General features: G+C 39.2%; 1 protein-coding gene across 1 annotated transcript in view; it reads left to right on the top strand.

Moving 5' to 3' along the window:
* Positions 1-20,656, top strand: part of PPP1R21 (protein phosphatase 1 regulatory subunit 21) — a 31,744-nt gene continuing 11,088 nt past the window's right edge. The window contains exons 1-15 of the mRNA XM_048297919.1: positions 1-172; positions 2,888-2,956; positions 3,380-3,526; positions 5,264-5,365; positions 6,058-6,222; positions 6,322-6,380; positions 8,772-8,866; positions 11,145-11,197; positions 13,214-13,363; positions 16,354-16,455; positions 16,533-16,621; positions 17,641-17,777; positions 18,435-18,527; positions 19,852-19,979; positions 20,351-20,503. Coding sequence (XP_048153876.1) covers positions 110-172; positions 2,888-2,956; positions 3,380-3,526; positions 5,264-5,365; positions 6,058-6,222; positions 6,322-6,380; positions 8,772-8,866; positions 11,145-11,197; positions 13,214-13,363; positions 16,354-16,455; positions 16,533-16,621; positions 17,641-17,777; positions 18,435-18,527; positions 19,852-19,979; positions 20,351-20,503 — 1,605 coding nt within the window. The 5' untranslated portion in view covers positions 1-109. The remainder of the gene's footprint in view (positions 173-2,887; positions 2,957-3,379; positions 3,527-5,263; positions 5,366-6,057; positions 6,223-6,321; positions 6,381-8,771; positions 8,867-11,144; positions 11,198-13,213; positions 13,364-16,353; positions 16,456-16,532; positions 16,622-17,640; positions 17,778-18,434; positions 18,528-19,851; positions 19,980-20,350; positions 20,504-20,656) is intronic.

Genomic DNA, 20,656 nt, shown 5'->3' with positions numbered 1-20,656 from the left:
CCCGGAAGTGCGTCTTCCCATTCGCGGGCGTGCGGGGCCGGCGGGAGCGCCCGAGTCAAGCCGAGTCCGGCCGAGCGGAGCCGAGTCCAGCCGAGCCGGCGGGGCGGAGATGGCGGCGGCTGCGGCGGAGCTGCAGGGGAAGTACCAGAAGCTGGCCCAGGAGTACTCCAAGGTACCGGGCACCGGGGCCCGCCGCCCTCGGCGCCGCTCGGGGCTGCAGCGCTGGTTTCCGCGGCAGCGGCCGGTGCTGGGGGCCCAGGGGTGCCGCCTCCGGGGGATGAGGCGGAGGCAGACTCGGGGCGGCGCGGGAGGTGCGGGTTTGCAGGTGCCGGGGGAGCGCCGCGAGGGCAGAATGGCTTCGTCTGCAAGACATCCTGGAGTACAAACAGCGGGCTCAGCTGTGCCAGGGAAGTGAAATGACAGTGTTTTCCCTTATTCTCCGCTTCCCATTCGGGCACGAAACTTGGTTTTATCCGCTTGAGTGTGAGCATTTGCGAGGTCTCGGTCGTGCGTCTCACCCGTGTGAGCTCTCTGGGCGGTGCGTGTGGGAACTCGGCGCTGGCAGTGGTGCTTGCAGCGCCTTGGAAGTGAGCAGGACACTTGCTTCCACACTTGCCTCTTGTCTGTCCCCGTTCTTCTGCCCTAGGTGGCTTTGCATCCTGTTTCTGGTGCTGCTTGACACAGGGTTTGCAAAGATTTGTAGCCCATAGTGGAGAAAGCCTTTCCTTTCCAAGGTGCCTGAGATGACTTCTAAAATAGTGGAGCCTTGCTTAATACGGAGCTCTTCATTCTTTCTTCTTCAATAAAAAGAAGAGGAGACTGCTGGTCTTGAATGGCACAGTCCTTCAGCAGCCTTGGGGGAGAAAGGCAGCACTTTGGTTTTGTGTAGCCCAGCATCGGTGGCTGGCACAAGGCACTTGTCTGTATTTGACACTTATCCCAGCTTACAGAACCGTATGTCTTTAAATACTATTCTCCTTGGAACTGCTATAAAAACACCATGTGTAGAATCTAAATTGTTCACAGATAGATATCCTTTTAAAGCTTCTACAAAATAATTTTAAGAAAATTTAATTTTTAACTTTGCATCTTTGTAGGTGTCAGAGTTCATATGTCTTGTTGTTTTATACAGAGGCTCTGTTATTCCTTGGAGATCAGTAGTGGCTGCGGATAAGATAATGGAGGGATTTTGGTGCTTGATTCCTGAGTGAGCATTTGAAATGTGGGCTTCTGACTACAGCTTCCAATAGTTCCATACTGGATCCTCTTTCTTTTAGTATCATGATGTCCCAAAGCTTTCTTTGAGCTTCATCGTGCACTTCTCAGCCTGTGGCACTTCCTTTATCCTTTGTGGGAGCTATTTTTTTCATCTCGTCCCATTTCTTGTGCAGTGCAGTTCATTGTGGGACTCCCCTTTGCAGAATCCTCTCCTCTTTGTGCACATGTTCAGTTGGCTGCTTGTTGTGTGCAAGTGGAAATGGAGAGTAGCCCTGGAGTAGCCTGTTCACTTAATGGTGCTGTGAGAGCCATGGAGAGAGGTGAACAAGAGTTTGACAGACTCAAGCAGTGCTGGGGGAAGTCCCTGCCAAAGGATTGCTTTTCCTCTCGGTTCACAGAGCAGTCCAGAAGGAGGATGAGGGGAAGAAGAGGCTCTGAAAGCACACAAGTTGCAGCTTCTGGCTCTCTCATGAAGGAATGGTCAAAAGGCTCTTGCAGCTTGTGGCAGCCTGTGTGTCTGGGGTCTGTGTGTGCAGCAGGACTGAGCTGCTTCGTTCTCTGCACCTGATGTGTTCCTGCAGCTGTGGCACAAAAACAGGTGTGGAAAACTACTGCACTGCTTTTTCTTGCTAGGGAAACCCTGTGCTTGGAAGTTTTTCCATGGTGCACTTGGAAGTTTCTTGTCTTGCCTCTGTGATGCCTGAGCAGCACAGTGGGAATACTGCAGGGAAAACAGCTGTGTTTAACAATGACTTCTGACCTTTCAAATACACTCAGTCATCACACTGAAACAGTGAGCCATTGCTGTTTTACATTGAGCCTTGCCTTATATGCACCTGCCAGAGGTATTCCCAAACACTGTACAAACCCTTTTAATTTATATCTGCAACAGCTGGACTCACACATGTCAAATGAATACAAACTGCCTTTGAGGAAACCAGGATTCAAGCAATTTTCAGGGAATGGGAAGATGGAACTGTCAGTATCCTCATTGCTGCAGGGTAGAGGTACTCTGTGAAGTGACTGGGAAATAGATTTCTTGAGTATCACTTTTCACTGCAGTGATTTTAGCTCAGATTTTGTGTACTGTGTAAGTGAGGCTTAGAGGGCTTTTCCTTCTATGCTTTTTGTGCCTTTTTCTGTCAGTCTGTTCTCTCTGGATCATCTGCTGACACTGGTAATAAGTAATTTTGCATTAGAGTTCAACTTCTCTTGAATTGATACAGATTTTGACTTTGTGAGTCCTGCTTATGTTCCAGAACTGTTTATAAACAGTTTTGGGGAGAAGCGGGGAGACACACTGAGTATGACCAAGAACTTCATTAGTCAAGGACGAAGTTGCAACTTTTCCATATCCGGTCCTAGGTCTTGAAATCTTAACTATATTTAAGTAACTGGTCTTGAAAGGTATTTATTGAGTAAGAATTCTGTTTTATTTGACCAAAATGTTCAGGTGGTAAAGTAACTTCTTGTTTCTTGGCAAGTCAGGATATGAAATGGATACTTTTTTTCAACCTGATACCACTGCTATCTACCTGAAGAAAATACTTGAAAAAGCATTCACACCTGGTACTCTCCTGAGAGAATATGATGCTTTCTTCACTTTCTCATGAATAGCTTTTATTTACTCCCTTGTCTTGCATAGTTACTGGCATCTCTTGTTTTTCAGCTTCGTGCTCAGAACCAAGTCCTGAAAAAAGGAGTTGTAGATGAGCAAGCAAATTCTGCCTCATTGAAGGTAATCTCTAAAAACACCTCATGTCAGGTGTACTAAGCTGTGACAAAATAGGTGAACAGGGGTACTTCTTACTAAAAAGTAATGTCAATAAAAGAATGAATAAGGGACTTGATTTTAGTAAAAGAATTTCTGTTTTGCAGCTAGCCCGTTGTTCTCTGTAAGTTCTGGCTTTGTAAAAGGGCAAGGTTGCTTCTAGTTGATTAATGTGTAGAATGAAATATCTACTTGAGTGTGGTCTGTGGGCAGCTCAAGGAAGTGAAATAACTTTTTTCAGTTTAGAAATGATACTTTCTGCCTCTTCAGCATTTAAGTAGTGAAGTGATTTTCTAATTTGTTCTTCTTTTTAATGTGATACTACTTATCAAAAGCATGTGTAAAAATAAGTGCGAAAATTTTAAAATCAAATTTTTTTTTGTCATTCAGGAACAACTGAAGATGAAGGATCAATCACTAAGGAAACTGCAACAAGAAATGGACAGCTTGACCTTTCGAAATCAGCAACTTGCCAAGCGGGTGGAGCTACTTCAAGATGAACTTGCATTAAGTGAAGCTCGGGGCAAAAAGAACAAGGTATGTGCTGAAGGCAAAGAAAAACTTGCTTAGCAGATGTCTGCTCCTCACCTGTCAAAGCCTTATCCTGATTTTTAGCAGTAGGTATTTTGTGTCAAGGGTTGAGCTGAATGTTCTTGTCAGAACTTGTGTTATTACCTCATGTAAGTGAAAATACCCATAAAACGGGTATCAATATATATAATACTTGCTGCATATTTCTCTTCTAGTTTATCAGCTGACTGATACTGAATTGCTGTCTTCCTTTATGGATGCTTAATTGAATGTTCAAACAACTGGGAAATACCTTGGAGCTCTGTGATTAGTCAGCTGCTATGCAGAAGGCTGATCACTCCTCATTTCCCATCCCCACCTCTTTGCTTTGGGATTTTGATGTTGGTAGTTAACTCTTCAGCCTGTGATCATAGCTATTCTGTGTGAATCTTGTCAAATGCTTTGAAATCTAAATGTTTAGCTTGTATTCTTTGTCATTTCAAAATGACAGAATAATTTCAATACTGTGATCTTTCTGTGCCAAAATGCTTTCTGATTAAACCTAGCGATGTCATATTCTGAGACCAGCTGTGTCTTCTGTAGGTAACATCAGAATTCCAGGGGTGGTGTGCTTGGACTTAGGTAATTCTCAAGCATCTCTTGCTACTTTCCTCATGAGGAAACCCCTCTTAATTACTGCTGTCTTTTCTTTTTGGTTACAGCTCTCAATGTGCTGTAGTTATCCAGAGTGACATTAAAGAAATCATTCAATTGATTAGTAATATGATCATCTTCCTTACTTTTCTCCTAAACTCTTGTCCATTTTTCTGCTGTCCAGTTCCTTAACAAGCATAATACATCTGACTACATTGTTCTTCCAAATGCAGTTTGACCCTTCTGTTCTTTAATTTCATATTGTGCAAGTTACTGTTTTGCTAGTTGTGTTTCCAAATTTTGAAGGACATCAGCCTGCCTTCAGCAGCTTTGCAAACCACTGCCACTAAGTTTTTCCCGTTCATGTGTCAAAATGCACAGCTTTAGTTCCCTGATCTGTGTCAGAGTGCAATCCTTTTAGAAGGAGCAGAACATGTGCCCATATCTCAGGTGGAATTCACAGGCCGGCATCAAATGCAGAGGTGACTTAGCTGCCCTACCTGTCCCAAGCTCTTGAAGTTTGGTGTTGAGTTTAAATGCAAAGAGTCTCCCCTGTGTTTAATGATGATAATGCCTTTCTTCAGCAGTGTGGTGTATGGGATTCGCTGGTGGTCTGAGTCTTTGGGATTAAATGGGTGAAAAATGAGGAAACAGCAGAGGGATATCTGTAGAAAGACCCTGTGCTTTCCGTGCCACTTTGTGCTATAGCCTGCTGAGAGCAGCCTGGCTTACACCCGGACACTTGCTGGGGACAGATGTGCCTTACACACAGCTGCCAAACCAACTGAGCCTGTGTGTGGAGGGTTTTGGTATCATGCAGGATTCCAGTGAATTCAGATGGACTGCTGCCCATCCACGCGATTCCCTGTGTGTGTGAATGGGACACCTGAGTGGAGGCTTTCCTTCGGCAGTGTTGTATCACTGTAGGGTAACAAGGGTGTGAAGGGAAGTGTGCTGCCTTGAGGCTGGTGCTCCATGCAGTATTCACACCTTATGATATATCAGTGTCAGCAGGACATCTGCTCACGTGCCTCTTTTGGGAATTAGCTATGGGAACTATTCTCACTGACCTGGGACGTGGAGATAATAAGTGCATTTTGTTTCTCTTAGAAAAGTGTAGAATCGTCATCTCAGTTGAGTCAAGAACAGAAAAGTGTCTTCAATGAAGATCTTCAGAAAAAAATAGAAGAAAATGAGCGACTACATATACTTGTGAGTGAAATTTTGTTTAGCCTTTATTTTTGGTTCAGAAAGCTGGTGACACAAAGAAAGATACAGAAAGTAAAGTGCTGTCTGAAAATCTGGTGGGTTTAGAAGCTTCGTTGTATGCAAAGCAGCGGATGATACCAGGTAGTTTGTTTATAAAGATCTTCACTAGGCAAATTAGGTATTTTGACTTTGGATGTTTAAGACAGTGTGTGGAATCACATAATACATGTTTTCTCATTTCAGTTTTTAACTTTTGGTGACAGCTGCCCTACTGAAAATAGCCTGGTACTGGATGGAAATTTCTTGTTAGTTCATAAACTGTTTCAGAATTTCTTTAAAGTATAAAATATTTTCTGCAAGTTGCCATAATTAAGTCAGGAATTGCTTTACCAAAATGGAATGCATTTCACTTTAAAAAACTTGAGAAAAACCTTACGGCTCAAGTTCAGTTTTTTGTGTGTCTGCTATTAGTCAGCAATATATTTAAAGAATGCTTGGTACTACAAAACTTTGTTTTTATTAAAGTACTTTATTCCTGAATCTTTTCTCTGTAAATAAAATAAAATTTCTGTTTGTCTGAGAACTAGTAATTGCTGTTAACCTGATCTGGCTAATGAAATTGGAGTGACTTATAGGACTGGATTCAGTAACAAAATGAAGCTTTTTTTTAAAGAGCTTTGCTTTTCTTCCTTTAGTTCTTTGAAGCAGATGAGCAGCACAAACGTTTAGAAGCAGAGCTGAGGAATAGACTGGAGGTTTTGGAAACTGATGCTGCCCAGCACCAAGCTGTGGTGGACAGCTTAACGAAGAAGTACACAGAGACCATAGAAAAGCTGCAGAATGATAAAGCCAAATTAGAAGTAAGGAGTTTTTCCTCTTGCTTGCAAGTTTCAAAAGTTTGAAATGCAATGTCTTGCTGTGTCAGCACTTACATTGTGAGATTATCTTCTTGCATAAAGATCAAGTCTCAGACACTAGAAAGAGAAGCTAAGGACTGTAGGCTTCGAACTGAAGAGTGGTAAGTGTCTTTATTTCATATAATGAAAATTTCATTGATGTAAAGGAATAACTGCTGTAAAACATTAACTGGATTATTTTTTAAGGATAATACCTTTTAAAAAAAGAGTTAAAAAAAAAAAAGTCTTTGATAAAACTCAAATTATTTTATCATGAAGACAAGTCTGACCTGTGCGGGTCAAGCCTTCTTTTCCTTTTCTGTGTATGGAACTAGACAATTCCATGATTTCTGCTTTCAGTAAGAGCAGTTTTGTCTCCAAGCTTTTTAAATAGCAGTGATGTTGGTGAAAGCTTGAAGAATTTATTTGTAATGGAAAACCATAGAAAGTAAAAACTTGTATGAAACAAAGATATGTGAGTTTGTAAAAACTGCTTCTAAGAACAAAATCTGAGTATGCTCAGATATGCTGAGAGAACTGACTGAAAAGAGTTTCAAAAACCCCCCTCCACCGCAAAAGCTTCTTGAACAATTGTTTTTGCTTCAGGTATAATGTTCTCAGCTAGAATATTTGAAAGTTTTTATCAGAGAATTACATTGTTAGTTTTGGAATATTTTCGTTGTCTTGAAGACAAGTTGTAGAAAATGGGAAGTTGAGGACTGTGGGCCAAATCAAGTTAGGGTGTGTTTCTCTGAAGTTCATTAAGCTGCATTTTTTTAGAAGATATATGTGCAGCATAGATCTTTAATGTAATGAACAAGATGTGTAGTGAATGATCAGATGCAGAGTTCCTTCTTTCACGTGGTAACCCTGAAGTGTGTATTTTAATTATTTTGATAGATGTGAAGATACTCGAATCTAATAACTCCTCTAATACAAGTCAGGGTTTCACTAAAAATAACTTGCAAAAGAGGATGAAAGCTGTGTTTTGCTGCTGTTTGCTTTTTTTGTGGTGTTTGAACAACTGTAGTCCTAATCTGCTACTATTTGTTTCAGGCCTTGTCTATCATGTTTTATGATAACTGGGTAATTGGTGTCATTGTGAGAAGTTGTCCCGACTATTTTAAGTTATGCTATATTAAGTTTTTAAAAGTAATAAAGCCTGACACTTCATTTTAAACACTGAAATCACTGTCTGGTGAACACATGGCAGGATGTGTCTCTGAGAATACTGCCCTTCTGTTTTCCCTGCTCTGTCAGGGGAAGGGATCCATTTGCCTCTGACACCCACACTTTACTCAAAAGCCAGGGGATATGAGACTTGACAGCTTGCATGTTTTGAAAATTAAAGGGCAGAATGTAAGGCCAAACATGTCAAACTACTTATTTATCATTCCTGTACAGCATGAAAAGGAAGTACATTTTCAGTTTGTCTTGGAGTTCATTTTCTATCATGCTCACTGCTACTGCAGTACCTACTGTACAGTTTCTATGCAGTTTTGGAGCTGCTCTCCAAGAAAAATATTTGTTAATGTGCATGAGCTACTTATTGTCTGGTTTCTTCTTATCTTCCTTATCTATTTTGGATTATTTCGCCTTGTTAGACCTGATAAATTTCTGTGTATTAAATGTTGTAAAAAAGAAAAAAAGCCTGTCCCTTTGACACCTTCCCCCCCACCCTCCACTATATGTGCAGGAGTTCTAGATGTCAAATGGGAAGCAAAACAGTGAAGAATTTGGGGGCCTAAGTTGGGTAAGGTGTGGAATTTGGTCTGACTCAATAATGGAGTGTTCTTTCTAGACATATGTATATAATGCTGGAATATATTACTGTTCATCTCAGGAATCTATTCTAATTATGTTAGTAATCTTAATTACTTAGGTTCACTTGTATCTATACAGTCAAATGCAAGCAAAGAAAATTTAGAGAAAAATCACTTGAGAATGTATCAGAAACATAATTGTCAAGTCTTGTCAGAACAGGCAGTATCATAGCAGTGTTGAAATATGGGGTTTTGAAAAGCCTTTGAGGTATTTCAGATAGTGATGTGACATAGTTAACTGAACTATTGACAGCTCATTACCTGCTTATTGGAATACTGCATTGGATGCATAGTAACAAATTTGAAGGCCCATTTCCATTCCCATTCAAATTCTAGTAGAAGAAAATGCCTTCATACAGCTTATATAATAGTTGCACAATAGGAAAATAAGGTGAATTTTAACTCTGGAGTAAATTGAGCTTCTCGAGAAGGGAATTGAGGATTTACAAGTTTATGGTAACTTTCACTGCTTTTCTTAGGGATTAGGATTCAATGTTGTGTTAAATACGACGTAAAGGAGGACAGATGATTCCTACTGTATTATTTCTATCTGACTTCTAGAAGGATACAGATACTGATACACTCAAGGGATGCTTATAGTGAGATATTGTGTTGGTGATACAGATGAAATTTTAAAGGTTTACAATGTGTATGTGTGTGTGGTTTTTTGTTTGTCTCTTTGTTATTTAGCCAGCAACAGCTAAAGAATCTTCAAGCAGCTTTGGGCAGTAGACTGGAAGAATCTCTATGCATAATTAATGAAAAAGTACCTTTTAATGACACAAGTACGTATTGCCTTGGTCTGGGTATCTTGTTTGATTTTTTGGGTATCCATCTGAAGGGAGTAGTCCTTGAGAATTAAAATGTATTAGCTGTAAGAAATGTTGGACATCTGAACAGACGCTTGGAGGTAACTAGTAAGTATTCCTAATACTTGTCATGGTCTTCTTCAGTAATCCTAAAATACCAATTTTTTAGATATATAATGAAAATTGAAGCTTTTGGAGGCTTTTGAGTGATTTGCCACTTGCATTGCTTAGTGTTGACAGAATATTGTAAACAATGAAGGAACACTGTCAATTTAATGGTTGCTCCATAAAGATTGGTTACGTATCTCAAAGAGTATTATTTTTGGCAGGGTATATTCAAGAGTTGCAGTAAGTCAAGGTGGGGATAAACTGGTAGCTGCAGAGATATTGCAGCAATAGTGGTCTGCACTTATTACTAAGTGGGAAATTTGTCAGGGTTTCTCATTGATCAGAAAACATAGAGAGTAGTTCTTACGTGAAGGGGGAAGAAGCCCTTTGAACCTTGGGACTTTTACCTGAAGCAATGTTTTTCTGCTTCCTTTCCAACTGCTACTAGATGAGCTGAAGTGCAGAGGATCCCCTGGAGTTAGGAGTGCTCAGCCTTTGCATGGCTTTGGTACAAGCATGGGTTAGTATGTGCTGGGTCAATGCTGTGCACTGTGTGCTTTCCTAAGTAGCGGAACACAAGGGTGGGCAGGCACTGCCTGGACTCTTCTGGACCCTTCAAGACCAGGAGGATCTGGAATAGTGAAAAAGCTGAAAGTAGCAAAGAAGGAGCAGAGAAGTGAAAACAGGCTTTTGAGTTTCTTGTATATTTCATTGGTAGCTTTTGCATTTTTCATTCCATTTAAAACCTGACGACAATGTTTTAAATAGCCTTAGGTTCTCTAAAAGCTGATCTGACAGGTGCTGCAGGTGTGAGTGTTCCAAGTTCTCCACTGGTTTGGCAATCCAGTGAGTCTTGGCTTAGGAGCACCAGATCATCATCTCTTTGGGAAATGTTGACTCCCATGCAGCACATCATGCTTAGGTGTTGCTGCCTTGAACTGGTATTCTTTTCACTTCTCTCCTCTCACTTTGCCTGGCATCTGCTGCTTATTTCTACCTCTCTGGCTTCTTTAGCTCATATTTTTTTTTATAGGTGGTTGTCATTGTAGCAAGAACTTTGCTAAAATAATTTATCTGCTCACTCAGCTGCCATTGCATAATGCCTTTGCTTGTGTAGTAGACAACACTGCAAATGGAGAACATCTCTTTAGTGATAGATCAATGTAAGTCAGGAGATGTTTGTTCGCTGTGGATTCCAGCTGTCTTCCTATAGCCTCTGTAGCTGGCTTCAAGTGTAACTAGCAGCTAATTTCAGTAACAATCAAATGACTTCCTGACTGCTAAGGATGATTTCCAGAGTAGAAAAAAATTTCTGAAGCATTTAGTTAGAAGTAATTTTGGACAGGTTTTTTTTTCCACTGAACATAACTACCTCTTCCCATGCGTTCATAGCCAAATGGGAATGACACAAAAGGAATGAGAAACTGTAAGTTTCCTTTGTCAGCAAATTTTAAACTAAACTGGTTGTTGTTAAACTGAATTGAGAATGGATGTGAACCCTTTCAAATCTCTAAGACTTTGTGAGCTGTTCTCTAGGTACAAATAGCCCTCTGCCCCTCTGAAAATTATGCCTGCTTGTAACTGAATAATCATTCTAGTTCTTTCTTGACTGGAGCAGAATGCTGAAATACATGGAGAGTACATCTTAGTCTGAATTGTCAATACGGCAAATATACAGGAGCTTTAAAAAAGTTCAAGCCATTAAAAATATTTTAGTCTTACTTGGCCCTCCTTGGTATGCAATTGGAATTTGAAGATAATCTTGAATTCTTTTAAGTGTGATTTCTTTTAAAAGATTTTTTCACTCTTGATTGTGATGAGTACTGTTCTTTGGGCAAGAGGAGTCTGCTCTTATCTTCCAAATTCAGGGTCTTCAGAGGATTAAATTTGACTTACAATCTGAGGCAAGTATTGAACTGCTTTCCCTCCGTTCTTAAGTGAAAACTTAAGAAGCTGTTCTTAAGTGAGGGTATTTAGGCCTACCTTATTGGAGTAAATTGTTTCTATCTCTTTAGTTAGTATTGCTTACATAACCTGTGATACCCTTGCAATGACATTTTTTTTTAAAATCAGTATTTGCCAATAAATGTCTCTTAAAATCCCCCACAATTTAACAAGTGCATATAACTCAATTTTTGTCCTGTAGGGTCTACTCGATACAATGCTCTGAATGTACCATTACACAACAGAAGGAATCAGGTAAGCCCTTCTTGTGGTTTCATGTGACTCTGTGCAACTTTCTACACAGATGCTGAAATAAAACCAGTCATTTTAGTACCTGAAATGGCAGAAGGTAGCCTGTCTTACTACTGTCATGATATTCTGGGGGCGTTTCTGCCCACTGAACCTCTGCACTTTTCCAGAGGTAGTGTAACTGTTCTTTTGTCAAGGAGTCTTACTAAAGTTATATGAAATATTCTTTTACTGGGTCCACCTGCAGTAAGCTAGAAGTTGGAACATTTCATTTTTAAAGTGGATTAAAGCTGCATTAGTTCAAAGGTCTTTTGTTGAAAAAAGGTAGGTTTGGTATCCTAAATTCCTTTTCCTCAAACTGAGCTTCTTCAGTCACATTACTTGAGCTCCAGAGAATGTATGCATTTGTAAACTGCACACTGGTGTGTGCACTAAAATGCCATATTAGTTAACATTACTTGTCACTAGTCACAATCCTTTCAAGGAATAAATCATGTCACTTTGAGATCTCTGCATGATTCGTTTACACTTTGTGGGATACTTGTTGCCAAAGCACCTCTTATTGCAGCAAAATAACCCTTATACATTTAAATATTTTTAGAAAACAAACAGTTTCTGTTCACTACTGTAATTTCATGAGATTCCTTGGGAATGTTGTTTATTCAGTATTCAGAAATGAGCATTGGTTTTCTGTGAATGGCTGAATATTTTAAGGGTTTTTACAATAGCAAATCAGAAACCTGTTTGCAATCAAAATTTTCCTGTGTTGCTACCACTGAGGATGGGCTCTACAGCACTGTGGGTGTTTCTTCTATTTGCTGGTATGTCTCAAGCCTTCAAGTTAGTGCATTCGGATGCTGCTGCAGAAAGATTTAAAATAGTTGCTTTCTCCATTTTTCAGAAGTGCCTATAAAGAGACCTTTTTCCTAATAATGTCTGCTGTGAGAACAGGTGACCTGCTGTTCAGTTTTGTGATGGAAATAGCCTTGAATTTCAGGTTGCTGCTGCTGAGTTCCAAGAAAAATCTGAATAACTATATGGAGAGTTTCTCCTTTTACTGTTTTCTGCCAGCACTATGTCAGGCAGCCTCATGCTTCAAGATCTGCAGTCCTGAAAATGTTCCAGGACAGATTTTTATGACTGGCTTTGCCAGTGGAGGCAAAATGCTGGTGTATTAGCACAGGCTGCAGTGTGAAGGATAGCAAAACAGTAATAGTGTCTGTTTTCCTTCCTTGCATAGCTAATTAACATACACAAACTGAGTATAATGGCTGCTTTAATTGCTTGCCACCATCCCAGATCCATAATCAAGATTGACCTGATTTAACAGTCCATTGAAGCATTAAGAGTACATCTCTGAAGGATAAGTTATTCTTGGCTGAAATGTCAGTATAACCTTATTCTCTTCCCATAAGTCACAACAGAGTATAGTTTTCTTCTCTCTTGAATTTATGTTCCATTCTGAATTAATTTCTTTGATACCTTCCTGCTGTACTAAAGCCACAGAACAGCCTTACTCATGAGCAACAGCTCAGTTCTGTGCAGGAGAATAAGAATTGAGTGTTCCTGGTTAGAGAAGCAAACACCTTTAATTCTGGGAGAAAACATTGGTTTTTACTAATTAAATTGAGGTTTCCTTGCAACCAGGTGTTGAGCTGTTGTCAGCAATTAGTCTGTTGTTCTTTGGAAATTTCAGACATGGTTTCTGTAGTTGTGCTGACCTCTAAGTGTTCTTGTGGCCTGCAAGTTTGAAAAATGCAGCAGAGGCAAAGCATCACCAGTTGTGTGAAATAAAAAGATACTTTGTTGTCAAAGAACAACAGTGCCCTTCTGTGTGGCATTGTAGTTTATGAATAAAAATTAAGTTAAACATAATTGCTGCTATGTATTTTGGGCTGAAATAGTAACAAGAAAGAAATTGGTGACAATGGTTTTTTGTATCCAAGCAGATGTTGGTTTTTTTTTTTTTCATATTGAAATAGATCCATGTCAGATACAGTCATTTTATAACTGTCTTTACAGCTGAAGCTGCGAGACCTTGCTGGCCAGGCCCTGGCTTTTGTACAAGAACTTGTAACAGCTCTCCTGAACTTCCACACATACACTGAGCAGAAGGTACAGATCTTCCCCGTTGATTCTGCAACAGACACAATATCACCCTTAAATCAGAAGGTAAAGTTTACACACTTCAGCTACAAGTCTATTCAATTCGTTAGACTTTCATGAGTGACTGATCTTAGTCGTGGAATGCCATCAGTGTGTTCCTGAGAGCCAGCCTCTCCCGTGTGAGAAGTCTTTTCTGTTCTGTGAATTCTCTGAATGTGAGTGAGGTGTAGCTGCAGAGAATCCTTCCCCTGTGCCTCTGCTAGAAGAGCAATATGATTATCAAATCAAAGCTTTGCTTTTTAATTGCTAAATTGAAGTGCATCTGTTGAAAGTTCAGCTGACTTGTTTTAAAATAATAATGCACAAATATTGCACTGCTAAATAGAGCTTGTTTTAGTTAATGCACTGGGGCATGGGAGATGTTGAGACAGAATCTGGTCTTAAACACTGTTTAAAGTGTTTAGCTGTAATGGTAAAAAAAGCATAGAAGGTAGGCTTATGAGGGAGAGAACCTGGACTCTCTTCCCTTGTCAAAAACCAACTTTATGGTCTGATTTTGGGCTACTTGTGTGAAGATCTTTCCTGTAAGTGTTCCAAAGCGTCAAGTTTGTAAAGTATGTTGAATTTAATATGAGAAATCTGACTCATCTCTTTCGACACAATTCCATGGAAAGACTTTCTGAGAGTATCATCCAGAAAATAACTGTGCACAAGGATTTTTGTGGGGATGCATATATGTGTGCTTTGGAACAAGTTACATTAAGATCAGAGTTGACTTCATAGTTTAAAGGGATCTGTGAGTATTTAAGTTGCAGGGTGTATTTTATGATTCAGTCTGTAATTTCAGTTTAGTAGTTGGTAGGGCTCAGGCTTAAGGTACTGAGATGAGTTGTGGTTTGCATCAGTCAAATGGCTGCAGTGCATGTGGTGTCAATGTTAACTTCCACAAAACTTTCCTGTTCTTTGGAAAACCTCCTATAATCTCTTTGCAGGTAACAAATGTGATTGTGAAGGTGGTTATCCACTAGAGAAATCCCATTCTGTTTTTTGCCTTCTCAGTTGTTTCAACTATTTTAGTCAAAATACTCTCCTGCAGAAATTCAACATAGATACTAGTTTGAGAACATTTTCTTGCTCCTGCCACCAAATGCACTCAAAATGACATGTCCTTCTTGGGAAAATGATGTGGTTTTGTCATCTTTCAGATTTTTTATGGCAGGAATGGTTTCTGGTTTTTTTAATGTGGCCCAGTGTGGTGACTACATTCTCAGATACTGCTGCAGTTTACGCTAAGGGAATAAAATCAGGTTTCCTAGACATCACTTCTCACAGATTTTTTTTTTTTTCCCTGACTTCCTAGTTAACACTTCTTTGTTGGTTTTCAGCACAGTGGAAACATGCAACTTAATCAGAACTATAATTTCATTTTCCTTTTCTTATAATTGACTCTGATTCAGTAGTTCAGGCTTTGTTTTCGTAATTATGTCTCTTGTAGTCTGCCCCATTGTGTATTCATGACCTAATTCCCTCAGTGCATGCTACTTCTCAGGGCTTTTGCTGTGACTTTCCAGCACTGAAGCATCTTTTATTGCTCTCTGAAGCTGTAGTTGCTCCTGTATTTTTGATTAATTTGTCTATTTGCTTGGCAAGTGTTCTCAGTGTGATTTTTTTTTTTTGAATTTTTTTTTTTTTAATTTTTTTTTTTTAGCTACCCCACCAAGTTGGTCAATAACCTCCCCTTAATATGGTAGAGAAAATGAAACAAGTGTCAGGTAGTGGCTTAGCAGACTTGCACTGATTTATTTTTCCCCAACTCCAGGTCTTGTCTGGTGCTTTCAAGCTATTTTCCCCACCAAACACTCAAAGTAGATGTGGACAATTCCCTGCCAGGTTCAAGTATTCCTTTTCTCTTTAAGTGTTGGATTGCTGGGTCTACAGCATCGTGCTGGATAATTCAAGTCCTCTCTCTTGCAACACAAGCCAGGAGCATTCTGCATGTGTTATTTCTTCCTCCTTAGATTTAGGAATTTTCCCTAATTCCATCCAGGTTTGTGCATGCATGGATGAGAGCTTAGCATCTCACTCTTCTTGTTAACACTGTGTTACTGCACTGTAATAATACAAGGAATAATTAAAATCTCTTGTATTCTGTTTGCCTGGGATCTTTAGCTGCTCTTGTGGTATAAATAATCAAAGGTGAAGGTATCTTTCTGTGGGGTAAAATAAAAACCAGGATTGCTTTTGACTACCTGTATTAATTTGTGGAAGAAGCTTTTTGTGATACTGAGGTACCAAAATGGAAAGCTGGTGGTGTTGTTACATTTTGATTGTGTGTAAGAGTACACATGATGTTCTCAGGTCTGCTTTTTTGAAGGCAAAATTAGCTGCAGGATTTAATTAAGCAATTTTTAGCAAAGTCAGGCAGGTCCATGAGGCCAAAGTTTGATTATTGCCCAAACCTGTCATAGTTTTAGGAGTTCTCCTGTGATTAGTTGGAGCTCTGTGCTTTGCATTGGCTCGTGTTGAAAACTGGACTGGTCACAGATAAAGAGACATCTCTTGCTGTCAGTTTGAACTTGGCTTTAGTTCTTCAGTACTTTGCACAGCATAGCTTTGCAAATGTTTGTGCTGATGGACAAGGCTGGGATCCAAACAACTTTTGGGAGGAAGGTGGGATAGTTTATTCTGGTGGCCAAATGGTGCATGGATCTAGCCTTAACTGGATGGAGTTGAGAAAGGAATGCAAGAATATTTAAAACTAAAAAGCGAGGGTTTGGTGTGCTGTGCATGGCAGTTAAAATGGGCCAGGATGCTGTGGCAAAGCCCCAGGTGAGGTTTTGCCTGGACTTGCAGTACTTCTCACTTTCCCTCAAGGTGTGTTTTTGCCCTATAGAAGAGGTTGCTGTACATCACTGGACTGTTGTATCTCATTAATGAAATCTTAGGCATCGTTAAAGGTGACGGGGGCTTTGCCAAAATGTCCCGTTCGGTTGTTAAATTGAGAGAGCTCAGACGAGCCGTCAGCAAGCACCATTTTAAAACCTCTCTGCCCTCAGTTCTCACAGTATCTCCATGAAAACGCTTCGTACGTTCGCCCTCTGGAGGAAGGAATGCTGCACTTGTTCAAGAGCATCACGGAGGATACTGTGACAGTCCTGGTAAGTTTTCCTCCTCTTAGCACCCAGGAAGATTTTTACAGAGCAAAACCACTTACCTGTTCTTTTTTTCCTTTCAGGAAACAACTGTGAAATTGAAAGCCTTCTCAGAACATTTAGCTTCCTACTTAGGCTTTTTAAGAAAGATTCTTCCTTATCAGTTAAAAAGGTACTTTTCATTTGATAGATCAAATTTAAAGGAGCTCTATCAGGCATGCAGCATTGTCAGCACCTACAACTGAAATATTAAGTCAAACCTTAAAACGCTTTGGCTTCTGCTCTGTATTAAAAGGCTAAACTCTTTTTTGTTTTTCTTTTTTTTTTGGTTTCTTTCTGTTTCTTTCTGTTTCTTTCTGTTTCTTTCTGTTTCTTTCTGTTTCTTTCTGTTTCTTTCTGTTTCTTTCTGTTTCTTTCTGTTTCTTTCTGTTTCTTTCTGTTTCTTTCTGTTTCTTTCTGTTTCTTTCTGTTTCTTCACATTGTTTTCTAAACCTTGAGATTGGACATGGCTTTTTTTAAGGCATTAGGACTACAAACATGTATTTTAAAGCCCCTTAACCCCCAACCCCCAGATGAGACTTTAAAAATATGTGCATCTTTCAGTCATGTTTCTTAATGTTATTCAATAGCATTGATACTATTCAGGTGTGATGCACTGAAACTGGTAATGCCTTGAGCTTCTCTGAGGGTTATTTATCATTCAGTAAATGTACCAATGTAGTAAAACTTGGCCAGGTGCACATCCCTTCTGCTGTGAAAATCTTTGTTCCTGAGTTGATCGAAGGGAGGTGAGTTATAGGTGCAAAGAACTGCTTTAAGAGAGGGTTTGGACTAAGGAAGAAGAAAAATCTTGATTTATGCCTCCTTTATACCTGTTCTCGTGCTCCTTAGGAAGCAAAAGAGAATTTATGTAGTAGAGGGAAAAGTCTTCAAACTTAAATTGCTGCAATGAGTTCCTTGCTGTGAGAGTAAGTCATTCCTGGCTTGTGACAGAAACACCTAAGTGTGGAGATGCACACAGTAATTTTCATGTATTGCTAACTTCCCCTATGTTAACCTTTCTAAAATGAATTCCTAGTCTGCTTTTGCTTTGGACTGGGGAGGTAGGGAACACTTACCTGCTCCAAAACTCATGAACTTGTTTTTTAAGACAATTGCTTGCTTTTAAAAAAATAATTCATATATTCCTAGTTTGGAAGAAGAGTGTGAGTCTTCTCTTTGCACAGCTGCTTTAAGAGCTAGAAATATGGAGCTGCACAGAGATATGAAAAGGTTGACTGCAGTCTTTGAGAAGCTACACACCTACGTCAGTCTTCTGGCCTTACCAAGTGAGTGTCAGTTCTGGCTTGACTGGTTACCCTGTGACTGGTTTTCTGTGGGTTTTTCTAGTATGACTGACAGTGTGCCTTTTGTCATCTCTTAATTATATAATTAAAAAGCTTTAATAAAAAAGCTACATTTTTATTACTAATCATCACTTCCAGCTCCTTGTCTTCATAACGTTATTATGAACTGTCATGGCAATGACTGAATAAAATGAGGTAAAGCCTTTGTGTGTATGTGTGTGGGGAAGCTATCTCCAAATGCATCCTGTAAACAGCCGTAGGAAATGGTTATTGTATAGCTTCAGGTTATTTCAGTCTTCACCCTTTAGAAGGGCCCAGATGGTCTTTCCTGCAGCTGTGAACATGTCTTTCTGTATGTGCTGTTTTTGAGACCAAAACAATTGATTCTTATGGAATCTGAATAAAATCTAGGGACCTTGAAAGTCTTTCACATGCCTACTCTGGCAAAGTTGAATGTATGTACATTTGATATTGAAAGGGAAAATTTAAGTAAATGAATGAGTTATGACTCATACTCCATGCAAATGGTTCTAGTAGGTGGAAACTGAATTATTTTCAAAGCTAACTTTTTTCATTCATGGTCAAATCTTAGTGTTGTGGTTTCATTTTCCTTCTTACCTTCTTACGTGGTACTCTTAGGTACAAGACCAGAAGGACTCCTTAGGACAAATTACAACTTTGTGTTTACAAACATTGCTGCAAGTCTTCATGGATTCCATGACATTTTAAAAGGTGAGAGTTGGGAATGTTGTTTTGTTTCAGCTTTGCTTCTTTCTGTTTAGCACAGCACACGTGTACTCTCTCTGTAACATATCATATCATATGTGATAAATCTGGTTTGTTTTACCTTTACCAGCTAAGAAACTAAACCTACTAACTACTTGTTTTAGACATTTATACATGGTTTTTTCATTTTTCTGTTCTGTTAGCTTTGTTCTTCAGAGCTGCTGGATTATTTAACTGTGGCTCTCCAGATTTTCCTGAACAGTATCGCTTTACTTTCTGAACTTCATTGCTCTGCTGAAACTAGCATACAGAATGGAATGCTGTGAAATGTACATATTTTCCCCTACATATGTGGCATTGACCTAGTACCTGCCTTCAAAGTGGAATTTTTCCTTCCTATCTTTAGGTTAATGAATATTTTTAACATGAATATATAACTAAAACTTATGAGGAAGTCTGGGTTCTTTTTGAAACTTGACTTTCTCTGGAAAATGGCTTACCTTGCTTTTATCAGAACAGCATGGATATGTTATGTTTTCAGTGAAGTGATACTTGGTTATAACTTAGAATTTTAAAACTGATGTTCCTGTATGTCCTATAATTTCAGTACCATGTAGCTGTTCGTGGAGAGAAAATAATCGATAGAGATTTATTATATTTACTAGTCAGCTATTTAAAAATTAAGCTTTTATAATTTTAAGCAAAATTTTTTTTTCCTAAGAGCATGAATAGTATGGCCCCATTTTGCAGTGTCCTTGTTTAAAAAAACAAAGTTACATTAAAGATTGTACCTCAAACAAAATGAGACCCTAAGCCAAGAGTTTTGTAGCATAAGTTTAAAATACTTTCTACCTCTTAGTATGGTTACTATAATGCAAAGTCAACCCAACTTTAAAGGAAATACAGAAAATAAAAGTACTGAAGAAAACTGTCAGTAGGATTCATTAACTATCAACAGAAGTGCTGTGCTTAATGTCTCACATTCCTGTACTCCAGAATGTTTGATTTCTCTCTTCTTTCTCAATCCCAACTAATTTTGAACTGTTTAAGATTACTTCAGATTATAATTTGTGGTGGTGATGAGCTGGGATTTCTCCATTCTGTAGCAATAGTACTCTGTTGTAAAATAGGTGCAAAATGTTCAGTTGTCAAACAATTACTTTTTTTTAAATTAGGCCAAATTGACAATGTTCTTACATGATAAATACTTGATTCTTTTTAAATTTTGGTGCTGTTGAAATTAATATATTTAGGCTAAGATGCTTTTGTGAGTGACTTTCACAAAATTTTGTATTCTTAATTTGGCATAAATGTGCTTTTCCTTTTCCAGATATTTCCAAGCACTATAGTCAGAAAGCTACTTTAGAACAGGATGTTCCAACTGCCACACAGAAACTCATAACTACAAATGACTGTATTTTATCCTCTGTTGCTGCTTTAACAAATGGAGCAGGCAAGGTAATGGATATTTTTGTTTCATATGATTCCCTAACTTGTGCAGGTTTTTAAGAAAAAAAAAAAAGCAGAGCTGAATGATTCAGAAAATCTCTGTGTGCCTCTGATATTAATGATCTATAGCGTCAGGTTGATTCTTACAATGTTTTCAGGCTATGAGTTAAAAACAACTGAGTGAGTGATAAAAGCAGATACTGTGAAGAGGATGCTTTGTGTTAGTGAGATCTAAGTTACATGGAAGAGCCTGTAGCTTGTTTCAAAGTCTTGTTATGAAGTCCAGTTTCACTGAATACTTGTCTTTTGAAAGAGTAATTGCTCCAAAGAATCTTTCTGGTCAACTTAATTCAAAAAGCCACTTCTCTTGATGTGTCTAGATGGCCTCGTTCTTTAGCAACAACTTGGATCACTTCACCACCTCGCTGAGTTACGGCCCTAAGGGAGGAACAGAGTTCATCAGCCCTCTCTCAGCTGAGTGCATGCTGCAGTACAAGAAGAAGGCAGCTGCTTACATGAAGTCTTTGAAGAAGGTTTGTTCAGCCAGCATGCTTGCACAGAGAGAGCGCAGCTCTGTAGATAGTTGGTTATGCCAAAGAGAATACAAACTAAGGATTTGCAGTATTTGGAATGGAAGAGATTCTCTGAATGACAGTTTTTGGCTGAGGAAATGAAACCCTGAGTGC

The sequence above is a fragment of the Corvus hawaiiensis genome, chromosome 3, assembly GCF_020740725.1.
Source record: "Corvus hawaiiensis isolate bCorHaw1 chromosome 3, bCorHaw1.pri.cur, whole genome shotgun sequence".
NCBI classification, from domain to species: Eukaryota; Metazoa; Chordata; class Aves; order Passeriformes; family Corvidae; genus Corvus; species Corvus hawaiiensis.
The sequence above is the reverse complement of the archived record's forward strand: the minus strand, read 5'-3'. Positions and strand labels throughout refer to the sequence as shown.